This window comes from Hyperoodon ampullatus, assembly GCF_949752795.1.
Source record: "Hyperoodon ampullatus genome assembly, chromosome: 4".
NCBI classification, from domain to species: Eukaryota; Metazoa; Chordata; class Mammalia; order Artiodactyla; family Ziphiidae; genus Hyperoodon; species Hyperoodon ampullatus.
The window spans coordinates 57,785,784-57,798,795 of record NC_136917.1 but is presented as its reverse complement, the minus strand read 5'-3'; the positions used below and the strand labels follow the sequence as shown (position 1 = coordinate 57,798,795).

Below are 13,012 nucleotides of genomic sequence, written 5' to 3'. Positions count from 1 at the left end.
CAGCATGCCTGCGCCCAGCCTAGTCTGCTGAAGTCACTGGCTCTGGGCTTGGAGCTCCTGGTTCTGCGTGGCCAGGTTGATGGTGTCTTGCAGGAAGCCAGCCAGCAGGCTGCAATAGTGATGCTCTGTGGCCATAGCCTGTTCCTCCCACAGCCCCCACCAGGCTCGGAATACCTGTGCGCAGATTCAGAGATCCCCGTGAGTCAGCCAGCCTTGGAACCAATTCAAGGCCTGCCCTCTGTCCTCACTGACCTGCAGCACGTGGCATGTCCAAGCCCGGGCAGCCTGCACGTGCAGGTCATAGAGGGCTGCCAGGTCCTGCTCTGCAGTGTCCTGTTCTGCCTGAAGGGCCTCCAGCTGGAGTCTCAGCACTGTCCACTCCCGATGCCATCTCTGCCTCTCCTCGGAAACCTTCAGTGATAATACATACCCTTTGTTGAGCGCAACCTGTGTGCCAGGCTCTGCTCTACTTACTTTATATTATCATTTCGTTTTCTCTAATGATAACCTTTGAGGTAATTGCCATTTTACAGATTTGGAAACAGTGAATCAGAGAAGTGACCTAACTTGACCAAATTCACATGGCTAGTGAGGGACAGAACTGAGATGACACATGCATTTCAACAGTTCACCGTCATCCTTGGGGTAAAGTCCAAATCCAGAGGCTTGGCACACGCTGGTCTCTTAAGCCTTGCCTCTGACCATGCACCTGCCAGGCTCCAGCCAGATGGACAGTTCGCAACACCCAGAACCTACTTTGCCATTGCTTCCGTTTGGACTTTTGCTCATACAGGATTCTCTCCTAAGAGCATGTCTCCCACCTTCCCCTGATCCGACCTCTGTGCACACAAGTTTTGTTTCTTGTTTAAACAAGCTCTCTTTACTTAGTGCCTCCATGTGATGAGCACAAACTGCCCTGTGGATCTGAGTCTAGTGAATTTCTCTGGCTAATTTGTTTGTCCTTTAAGTCTCAGCTTAGATGTCATCTTCTCTGCTCCACTCCAGCCTGGGCCAGGTACACCTGTTTGTTCCCACAAGTCACTAGCTCCCTCATTTACAGCACTTAGCACTGAGAATTGCATCGTCTATCCCCCACAAAGCTGCGAGGGCCATGAGAGAGGTTGTGGTCCAGTCTGCTGTGATTGATGCTAGATCCCAGCACAGTGCCTGGCCAGGTTAGAAGGAGCCGCAAGGGACTTACCTGCTGGTCCAGCGGTAAAGAATCTGCCTTGCAGTTCACGGGATGCAGGTTTGATTCCTGGTCTGGGAACTAAGATCCCACATGCTGCGGCACAATTAAGCCACGTGCCACAACTACTGAGCTCATGCGCCTCAACTAGAGAGCCTGCGTGCCGCAAACTACAGAGCCCACGCGCCCTGGAGCCCACATGCCACAAATAGAGAAGAGAAAAACTTGCACGCCACAACTAGAGAGAAGCCCAAGTGCCACAACGAAAGATCCCACATGCCTCAACGAAGATCCCCCGTGCCGCAACTAAGACCTGACTCAACAATAGCAACAACAAAAAAAGTAGGAGCCTCAAGTACCCTACTTGACCTTCCTCACCTCTTCAGCCACCAGGCCTTTGACCTGGTCCCCTGCCACCACTTCTTATTCCTGTTCCAAATGCTTCAGTTCTTCTTGGATCCAAATTTGGTGCTGTTCTCACAGTCTCTGCCTCTGGGCCTGAGCCAGGAAGAACTGCAGGGCCACATCCGGGGCCTGCTGGGCCTAGGTGGCATCGTTCTAGGCTCAGCCAGAAGCCCATGTGTGTACACAGCCTTGGGACACAGGGCCCAACTTTTCCAACAGACCCCCATTACCAGGGCAGCTCCTAGAATTATATCCAGGAGACTAGCTGGCCTGAAAGAGCCTGTGGCCTGGACAGAGACTCAGAGGCCGTGAGGGAAGAGGAGAGGTATTGATTCTGCCAGTAGGTGCCATGGAGGCCCTAGGGACCCCGTGCCCCTAAACCAACCCAGTAGGAAAACAGCCCCTTCCCACGCCTCTCCCTGAGGGATACAGTAATCCTTGAGGCCCTTTATTTGCCAGAAGCTCCATATTTCTCCCTGATGTTAGGGCAAGGTGAACAGGACACATATTATCAGGACTCTGCGACTCCCCAACAGCTTCCAGTTGTTCTGGGGTACATGAGGTGTTACCTGTTCCTCAGAGTCCCTGAGAGGGTGCATTTGGTGGAGATCAGGTCCTATAGATGCTGTTCTTCCTGCCACTGGAGGAAAATGCAGTTAAGCACACCAGGTGGAGAAGACCTCCAGCTCCACCCCAAGCACCAGCCTCACCTTGAGGCTCTTCCTGGAGGCCTGGACTGGGGCTTGCTGTTGAATCTGTGACCTGCTGAGAATATATTACGAATGAGAATTCTGTTACCTTTTCTCCCAGGACAGTGTTGGTTTTGAAATCAGATCAGGGTCCCAGCCCCTCCTTTTCTTAGCTGTATGACCTCAGGCAGGTGGCTAGTTTTCTGAGTCTCCATTTTCTCATCCATAAAATGGAGCTGATAAAAGTTGTAGAGAGCATGAAATGAGATAAGGCACCCAAAGCACTTAACAGTGGCCAGCCCTGTTCAATAACTTGGAGTTTACAGGCCTAATTCCCAAGGCCCAGGGCTGTAAAAACAAGTTATAAGTAATTAAGAAAATGAAAGCACCAGGAGAAGCTGGACAGGGGCGACCTTCCAGCTTCAGTAGTTGTGGCTCACGGACTCTAGAGCACAGGCTCAGTAGTTGTGGTGCACAGGCTTACTTGATCCGCGGCATGTGGGATCTTCCCGGACCAGGGCTTGAACCCATGTCTCCTGCATAGGCAGGCGGATTCTTAACCACTGCGCCACCAGGGAAGCCCCACAGACTTTTTTTTTTTTACTCTTTTATTAGTGGAAAACTTCAAACATATACAAAGTCTAGGAACTTCATCTACTTATCACCTTATCAGCTTCAACAAATATCAACTCATGGTCATTCTTGTTTGATCTATACCCTCAACTTGACCTCCCCCAAATTTCTGACATATCATTTCACAGAGGCCTGATCTTTAATGAGTGTGTGAAAATAGGAAAGTACCTTCCCTTCTCTGATCCTCCCTTTCCTCGTCTATAAATTAAACGATCTGCCTCATGGCATTGTGGTAAGAATCAGAGGTTTTAGTCAGTGTAAAAATGCTTGGTAAACTGTTGACGCCCTCTGAAAAGGTGAGGGGTTGCTTTTACTATTAGCCTTACCTTTCCAGACGGTGAGAGCCTGGCGATTCTGGGACCTTTCTGAATCCTGGCCCTCCCAGAGGCTCAGGCTCTCTCTCGGCTCGCTAGGGTTGGGGCTGCCGCTGGTTGGGTGAGGAGGGGGGGGCAGGCCTGAGGCCAGACCCTAGAGCTTCCCAAAGAAACCCACGTCCTCCCCCAGGCCACCTTGAGTGTCCAGGCAAAGAAGAAGGCCACTGTAGTTGTTTCCTTCCAGGAGACATGAGACAGTCCAGGGCAGAGAGCCCTCCACCTCCTCACCAACAACCTTACCAGCCAACACCTGCAGCAAGGGACAGTCTCTGCCAGAGGGAGGGAGGGAGGAAGAAAAGAGATGTCCACCGGTAGATGCAGAAAAAAACTGGCCCAAATCACACTCTGATGGAAAGATTGACTGTTTCCAGTCACTTTTGTGTACCACCAGGCAGATTTGCAACCTTGTATAGATCTTTATTTTATTTTATATTTGATTATTATTATTTGTTTGTTTGTTTGTTTTTGCGGGCCTCTCACTGTTGTGGCCTCTCCCGTTGCGGAGCACAGGCTCCGGACGCGCAGGCTCAGCGGCCATGGCTCACGGGCCCAGCCGCTCCGCGGCATGTGGGATCTTCCCGGACCGGGGCACGAACCCGTGTCCCCTGCATCGGCAGGCAGACTCTCAACCACTGCGCCACCAGGGAAGCCCTGATTATTTTTTAAATTACACAAATAATACATTCTCATAGTAAAAACAATTTAATTGTATATCTGACAAGGGACTTGTATCCAGAATATATAAAGAGCTCGTACACCTCAATAATAAAAATACAACCCAATTGTAAAATGGCAAAGCAAGGTGACATCAACAAAAATGGCAGAGTAGGGAACTCTGTGGGTCTGTCCCTTCCCAGAAACATCTGGCAAAAACAATGGTCAGAATCAACATTACTGGAACTCTGGGAGATAGTCAAAGGTTGACAGCAATCAAGTGAATGTTTAACCAGGAGAAAGGCAGCTTAAATATGGTAAGAGATCTTTGTGGTGTTTTTAACTTACCCTAGCCCCAACCTTCTCCCCAGCACAGCCCACATTTCTGGGGGGGGTACCTGGTTCTGAAAGGAGCAGAGTAGATCTTGTTCCCAGGGAACTGTGTTTGTCTGTTTCGATTGTCTGGGGTTTCCCACAAAGGACTGACAAAAGCTGCCTCCCTTTGTTTCACTTATCTTGGAATTCTCTTGGAGCAGAGGAGCTATGCCAGAGGACAGTCCCCCAAAGCATTGAGAGATGAAAGAACAAGCAAAAATAACAGTTGGGGCAAACAATAGACACATGGAAAGACTGGGAGAAAAGGTGGGGAGTGAAATTTTGGAGGAATAAGGGTTTTGAAAAGTTCCCATGTGTACTAGGCTACCTAGAAAGCCACACATATGTCCAGGGCAGTATGTGTGGTCAGAAGAGACCTGAGCAGACCATAGGCTTTCACCTCTGGCTGAACTAGGGCTCAGTGCAAGCATCAGGTGAGGCTAAGGCAGAGCTGTAAATGGTCTTGCTAAGCATTTAAGGAGTGACCCAACACAGAGCCAGTCTGTAGAAACCTGGAGAATTTTTTTCTTCCTTTCTCCCTTTTTTTCCCTTTTCCTCCTCCCTGCCTCCTCCTTCTTCTCCTTCCTCTCTCCTCATTCCCTTTCCCCTACCTCTCCTCCTCCTCCTTTTTCTTTCTTTTTTTTTGGGGGGGGGGCGCATTCTCGGAGGTTAGGGAATTCTATGTCAGGTCATTGGCTAATCACTGAGATAATAGAATGAAGACTTCAGTGACTGCAAGGAATAGTCTTTGCAAAAATTGTTTGGAAAAGTAAGCAAATGGATGGCTGATGCCCACAACAAGCAACAAGGCAAACCCTGGAGAGGAGGGAGAATCCAGCTTTCAGAGTTACCAGATTATCATATCCAGAGTGTCAGAGCACTAAGGAAAAAGAATGGAGACTTAAGAGACCAACACAATAAAGAATATAGTCTTTACAAAAAATACTCAAATTGGCCAGTTTCCAACAAAAAATTATTAGGCATGCAAATAAGAAAGTATGGCTCAGGACTTCCCTGGTGGTCCAGTGGCTAAGGCTCTGCACTCCCAATGCAGGGGGCCCGGGTTCAATCCCTGGTCAGGGAACTAGATCCCACATGCCTCAACTAAGACCTGGCACAGCCAGATAAATAAATAAATTTTTTTTAATTAAAAAAAAGAAAGTATGGCTCACTCACAGGAAAAAAGAAAAAGAAGTTAATAAAAACTGTCCCTGAGGAAACCAGACACTGGATTCAGTAGACAAAGACTTTAAATCAACTGTTTTATATATTTTCAGAAAACTAAAGAAAATGATGTCTCACCAAAGCTGGCTCCTCTGACAACTCCCAGTTCCCTCTTTCCCACCCAACTTCTAGCTTCACTGCTATCTTGGGAATTTCCCTAAAAATTTTGTTGGGGGAGAAGGGGAATAAAGATAAAGAAAAAGAAAAGAAAATGATGTCTCAGTGACTATCAATAGAACAATAGAAATTATAAAAAGGAACCAAGTAGAAATATGGGAGCTGAAAAGTACAATAACTGAAATTAAAAATTCACTAGAGGGTAGATTTGAGCAGGCACAAGAATCTCAACAAACCTGAAGATAGGTCTAATAAAATTATCCAGTCTGAGGAGCAGAAAGAAAAAAGAATTAAGGAAAATGAGCCTAAGAGACCTGTGGGCTGCCATCAAGTGTACAAACATATGCATAATGGGAGTCCCAGAGGGAGAAGAGAAAGAGAAAAGGACAGAAAGAATATTTGAAGAAATAACGCTCAAAAGTTCCCCCAAACTTATGAAAGGCATGAATCTACACATCCAAGAAGCTCAACAAATTCCAAGGAGGGTATACTCAAAGAGATCTACACCAGGACAGATTATAATCAAACTGTCAAAATCCAAGGTCAAAGAAAGAATCTTGAAGACAAGAGAGAAGCAGCTTATTATGCACAAGGGATCTTCAGTAAGATTAAAAACCAATTTTTCATCAGAAACTACGGAGGCCAGAAGGCAGTGAGATAACACAGTTAAAGTGTTGAAAGAAAAAAAAAAAACCTGTCAACTAAGATTTCTGTATCTGGCAAGACTATCCTTCAGAAATGTAAAAGAAAGTAAGATATGCCCAGATAAACAAAAATTGAGGGAGTTCATTGCTAGTAGACCTGCCTTACAAGAAATACTAAAGGGAGCAAATCCTTCAGCATGTCAGAGATGAGGAAAGGAGGAGACTCTGATGCTGCCCTGGGCCTCTACATCCATATTTCAGCCACCTACCCAAGCCTTCCCCAAAGCTGTTAAAAGGCTCCATCAGACTTACAGGGCTCCTGGGAGCTGCAGGATCCGCAAGGCTCCTCGCCACATGCCCTGGGTCCCAGGCCTCTCATGAGGGTCAGGCTGTGGGCAGGACATGGTGACAGTGAGCAGAGAGCAGGCACTGTGGAGGACATCAAAGGATCAGGCCAAATGGCTAGGGGGTGGGGGTGGGTGAAGGCACCCGCTTGTCCTCACCTGCCTTCACCACCTGCAGCCTGCAAGTACAGCTCTGAGGCAGCTCTTGAGTCAGACACCTCCACTTCACTGGCATTTTCTACCACCCTGGAGGAAGGGAAGGCTGATCTCAGCTCCGAAGCGCAAGGGTTCTGTCCAGCCCCCAAGAATCTCTGCTTGGGGAGCCCATGGGGGTCCAAGAGCCTATAAGAATCATCCCCAAGACTCCAAGCTCAATATTTCCCCTAAAAGCCTCTCATCTTCATGATCTTATTTTTTCTCCTCTCATCTGCCCAGTGAGGGAAACAGGATAGTTGGGATTGCTCCCATTTTATAGATGGAGAAACTGAAGTTCTGCTCCGTGAGATGCTCAGATCACCCGGGATGGTAATGACTGAGCTGAAGAGGTGTAAGTGGATGGGGTGGTGAGAAGAGTGAGAGGTTATGGAGATATGGGATGAAGGGAAGACGGTGAGAGGGAGTTCTGGGGGCAAACCCAAAACCTGTAAGCATGACCTCAAGTTCATAACTTCCCTTCCCTGGGGTGGCAGTGGGGAGAAGCCTCCAACGGCTTGGTTTGGGGTGTCAGCCCTGCCTTAAGACAAGCTCCCTCAGACCCCGTTGGGCTCTGGACACTCACAGGCCCAGAGGGGCCACATCCAGCACTGACCGGTTCTCTGACCCTGGGGCAAGCAGGTCCTGACTCCTCCCACTGGTGCTGAGCTAGGATCACACAAGCACAACATCTGTTACAAACCGAACCTTTCCCCAGCCTTCGGCTCATGTGATCCTCCCGCTGGGGTCCTGTGAACCAAGCAGGGAACCAAAATTCAGCCATCTCAGGCGGGAAAAAGGAGACCCCAGCAAGGCAAGCCGACAGTGGTGAGCAGCAGAGATCCAAACTCTTCAGGCGGCCCCTGAGCCTCAGGCTCTTTTGCAGCATCACCAAGGCCTTGGCTCTCCGGGTCTCTCCTCCCCCCAGGGCCTCACCTGCACCAGGCTAAGAGTACTAAGCATGGCATCAGAGCCCCTGAGGGGCAGAGCTTCTTCAAACAGCATCTGCAGCAGCTAAAGAGGAGAAGGGTGAGTGAGGATTAAGGATTAACCTGTTTTTCAACATTTCCTGAGGGCAAAGTCTATGCCTGGTCCTGTGCTAGGTGCTATGGACTTGGTGGCCAGGACAAAAATAGCCCCGGGCCTTGTGGTTCACAGTGAGCCAGACAAGTGAGCAGACATTTTCAGTGGGACCTCCTGTTTGCTAGGGTAAAACATGACAAGGTTTTGAGGCAACTGTTTTAGTTTGGGGGCATTTTGATGAAGCCTAAAAACAAAATGTTTATTATCATTATTAGTATTACTAAGAACAGTGAAAAGTAGACTTCCCTGAGTATTTGATCTTTGCACACCGCCCCTCCTTGACCCTTACCTCATGGACCCCAGCTTCCCACCTATCCTGACCTCTCAATAGCTTCGTGATTGATGCTGGCAAAACATCCTGTATGGACCACAGGGTGCTATAGGAAGCCCAAGGAGGGGCACCCAGTCCAGCTAGGGTGGGGAGGGGAAAGTTCTCGAAGGTCTCCTGGAGGAGCCAACACTTGAGTCTCATAACAACTATGACTGGTGCATCCTCTGGGACTCACCTGAGGTACAAGCCGGGTGCCTCTGTTTCTCGACGCCGAAGCAGCAGGGCCACACTGTACCCTCAGCCCACCGAGCCCAGCATGCACTGGACTCTTGCTAGCAACTCCTGCTCCGCCTCCTACAGGGAGACACAGGTACATCTCCGACTCAGGTGCCTGCCCAGCCTGCCCTGACCAGAGAGCTTGGGAAGCACTCAGCACTCCAGGATCAAGGGTCCTGAGTGCTCTGACCCTCCTCCCGCCGCCCTACCAGACCCCCCTACCTGAGGAGCATCAGAACCCAGGACTCTGTCAAAGGTGATGCATTGTTCCTGTGAGCAGGAATGGAGTCAACAGTGTCACTCCCATCTTCCCTGCACTTACCCACACCCCATCCCAGCCCATCCCATCTCTACCTGACTCTCCAGAATCCCACGCTGACACAGGCGGACGCCCTTGGGCCCCTCCAGGAGGAGCATGGGGCAACAGGTCTCCTCGGGGCCTGAGACAGGTGGGCTTCATATCAACTCTCATGGGGGAAACTGAACTCCCAGGACTCCTGAGTCCTGCCCTCACCCTGTGCCTCAGTTTCCTAATGTGAGATGGCCTCACCCTCCCCCTCTCCCAAGAGGCTCTCCCAGGCTGCGTTACCTCTGAGATGAATGTGTGGAGGCTTCTTACCAGATCTTCTCCTTCACTCTGCTTCCACCACCACGGTCAGCCTGGTCTGTGGCCTGTCAGGACTGAAGGGGCTGAGCTGCCCCAGCCCAAAGCAGCCCCTGTGCTCATCACCTCTCCACACTCCATGGCTTCTGTGCCTCTCAGGTTCCCCTCAATAATTCATCTCCCTGATCTGAGGGCTCTGGGTGGGGCCTCTAAACAATAACTTACCGTAGGAGGTGACAGACCTCTCTTTTCTGAGTGAGCCAGACTATTACATGGAATTTTTCTTTTTTTCCTCTTATGAAAAATTTCAGGCATATATAACTGTGGAGAGAATAGTTTAGTGAGCTTCCAGGCACTCAGCTTCAGCACTTATCAACTTATGGCCGGTCTTATTCCTTCTGTTCCCCCTTCCACCCCAGTGGATTCTTTTTTTTTTTTTTTTTTTTGCGGTACACGGGCCTCTCACTATCGTGGCCTCTTCCGTTGCCGAGCACAGGCTCCAGACGTGCAGGCTCAGCAGCCATGGCTCACGGGCCCAGCCGCTCCGCGGCATGTGGGATCTTCCCAGACCGGGGCACGAACCCGTGTCCCCTGCATCGGCAGGCGGACTCTCAACCACTGCGCCACCAGGGAAGCCCCCGTGGATTCTTTTGAAGCAAATCCCAGACACCTCATATTTCACATATAGCTATTTCAGTATGTATTTATAAAAGATAACTACCTTTTAAAAAAATGACAGCTTTGTTGAGATATAATTCATATACCATACAATTCACCCACTTAAAGTGTATTATTCAATGGTTTTTAGTAAGTTTGCAGATATGTGTAACTCTTACCACAGTTAATTTTAGAACGTTTCCATCACTTTATAAAGAAACTTGCTTTCCTTTACTATAACCTCCCTAACCCGCACCCTATCCTGACCCTTAAACAACCACTCATCTACTCTCTGCCTCTATAGATTTGCCTATTCTGGACATTTCATATAAGTAGACTCATATAATATGTGTTCTTTCTGTGACTGGCTTTTTTCTTGTTTTCCGAGGTTCATCCATGATGTAGCATGTATCAGTACTTCTTTCGTTTCTGTGGCTGAATAATGTTCCATGTAGGATGAAATTACTTCTGTCACCAACTACCCAGAGTTTGGCCAAACTTCACAGGTAAGAGCACAGTTGCAATAAGACTGCCCTAAATTCAGACACTAGTCTCAAGCTCAGGGGTCCTCACTTTGATTAGCTATCTATACTCCCCGGTATTCCCACTACTCCTGCAGCTTCCATAATTTGCTGGAATGACTTACAGAACCCAGCAAAGCATTATAGTTACTGTATCTGACACCAATTCTCTAACACTGACTGGACGTCCTACATTTCAATCCAATTCTGATACTAAAAAGCACAACCTGTGAGTTGTGAGTTAAGTTTTATTTGGGGTAAAATTAGGACTATAGTCCAGTAGACAGCTTTTCAGATTGCTCTGAGAAGCTGCTCCAAAGAGGTAGAGGGGGAAATTCAGTATATATGTGATTTTGGTGCAGGGGGAGTACGTGCAATGAAGCACATATTTTTTTGCAGGAGGTTTCTGCTAGTCTCGTGAAGGTTACTGCTAGTCACCAGGAGCAGGTGTCACCATGAGGGATGATTTTAGTGCTTTTCTAGGTACAAGGAGATGCAACAATTGCATCTATTTATTCGTTACAATTTATTTATTCATTACTATTTATTTATTTTATTTATTCGTTACTATTTATTCGTTCCTTCACTCTCAGCTTCTGTTCCTCCTTCTAAAGTTCATACTGATTTCAACAGATGCTGAATAGTCAGAACAATCTTATAAAAGAAGAACAAAGTTGGAGGACTCATACTTCCTGATTTCAAAACTTATTGTGAAGCAATAGTAACCAAGACACTGTGGTACTGGCATAAGAACAAACACAGAGATCAGTGAGAGAGCAGAGCAGTAAGTGTCCAGAAATAAACCCATGTTTCTATGGACAGCTGATTTGACAAGGACATCAAGAGCATTCAATGAGGAAAGATTAATCTTTTTAACTAATGGCACTGGGACACCTGGACATCCAGATAAAGATGAATGGAGTTGGACCCTTACCTCAGACCATATACAAAAATTAACTCAAATCGATCAATTTCCCAAATTTAAGAGCTAAAACTATAAAACTCATAGAAGAAAATACAGAAATTAATCCTCATGACCTTTAATCTGGCAATGAGTTCTTAGATATGATACCAAAAGCAAGCACAACAGAAGAAAACATGATAAACTTAATTTCATCAAAGTTAAAAACTTTTGTGCATCAAAAGACATTATCAAAAATATGAAAAGACAGCCTACAAAATGGGAGAAAATATTTGCAAATTATATACCTGATGATGATCTACTATCCAGGATATACAGAGAGCTCCTACATCTCAGCAACAAAAAGACAAACAACTCAAGTAAAAAATGAGGGAAAGACTTGAATAGCCATTTCTCCAAAGAAGATACACACAGTGCATAAAAAGCTGCTCAACATCATTATACATTAGTGAAATGCAAAAAGACAAACAACAATTAAAAACTAGGAAAAAAATTTTAAATAGATAGTTCTCCAAAGAAGCTATACAAATGGCCAACAAGCATGTGAAAAGATGCTCAAAATCCTTGGTCATTAAAGAAATGCAAATCAAAAACGTAATGAGGTACCACTTCTTACTCACTAGTATGGCTCTAATAAAAAGAAAAAAAAGGGCTCTGATTCAGTTGGTACACACAACTGAAAATATGAACTTTTAGGGCATGTATTGCTTTTTTTTAATATACATTTATTTATTTGTTTGTTTTTATTTTTGGCTATGTTGGGTTGTCGTTGCTGTGCACAGGCTTTCTCTAGTTGCGGCGAGTGGGGGCTACTCTTCCTTGTGGTGGGGGGGCTTCTCATTGCAGTGGCTTCTCTTGTTGCAGAGAACGGGCTCTATGTACACAGGCTTCAGTAGTTGTGGCACGTGGGCTCAGTAGTTGTGGCTTATGGGCTTTAGAGCTCAGGTTCAGTAGTTGTGGCGCCCGGGCTTTGTTGTTCCGTGGCATGTGGGATCTTCCCGGGCCAGGGCTCAAACCTGTGTCCCTTGCATTGGCAGGCGGATTCTTAACCACTGAGCCACCAGGGAAGCCCCAGGGCACGTATTGCTTTAAATGCATAATACAACTTGCTGCCAGACCAGATGCATTGTAAAAAAACAAAACCACCTCCTTTCTATAGCCATTGAAACAAAGTTTACTGTTCTGTTTTTAACAAGTTTGTATTGTATTTTGCATTGACACACATCTGCTTATTTAAAAAATGACATCCTTTTGGTAGTAATCATTCAGCACAAGTGGGTATTACAGCTTGACGTTTTTGTGTTCTAATTCTCAGTGTTCTTTGATTCCAGGTCTTATAGAGCAGTTAAGGCAACTGTAATGGCATTTTTGAAATGTATTATAAAATAAAAAGAGGTAACCAAATTAAAAAGAAAACTGTTGGTGAGAAAGTGGATAAATAAGAACGCTCATACATTTTTTAAAATTAATTAATGTATTTTTGGCTGCGTTGGGTCTTCGTTGCTGCGCTCTGGCTTTCTCTCGTTGCGGCGAACCAGGGCTACTCTTAATTGCGGAGCACAGGCTTCTCATTGCAGTGGCTTCTCTTGTTGCGGAGCACGGGCTATAGGCGCGTGAGCTTCAGTAATTGTAGCACGGGGGCTCAGTAGTTGTGGCTCTCAGGCTGTGGAGAGCAGGGTTAGCAGTTGTGGCGCACAGGCTTAGTTGCTCCGCAGCATGTGGGATCTTCCCAGGCCAGGGCTCGAACCCATGTCCACTGCACTGGCAGGCGGATTCTTAACCACTGCACCACCAGGGAAGTCCAACCCTCATACATTGCTGATGGGAATGTAATATGG

General features: G+C 47.1%; 1 protein-coding gene across 1 annotated transcript; it reads right to left on the bottom strand.

Moving 5' to 3' along the window:
- Window positions 1-33: 33 nt before the first annotated feature.
- LOC307051222 (uncharacterized protein) lies at window positions 34-8,570 on the bottom strand (the record flags this gene model as incomplete). The annotated part of the gene is given in 9 exon segments (XM_079701552.1): window positions 34-174; window positions 253-411; window positions 1,616-1,666; window positions 1,670-1,732; window positions 3,409-3,559; window positions 6,808-6,894; window positions 7,427-7,509; window positions 7,777-7,854; window positions 8,430-8,570. Coding segments are annotated over 9 exon segments (954 nt in total).
- Window positions 8,571-13,012: the final 4,442 nt, after the last annotated feature.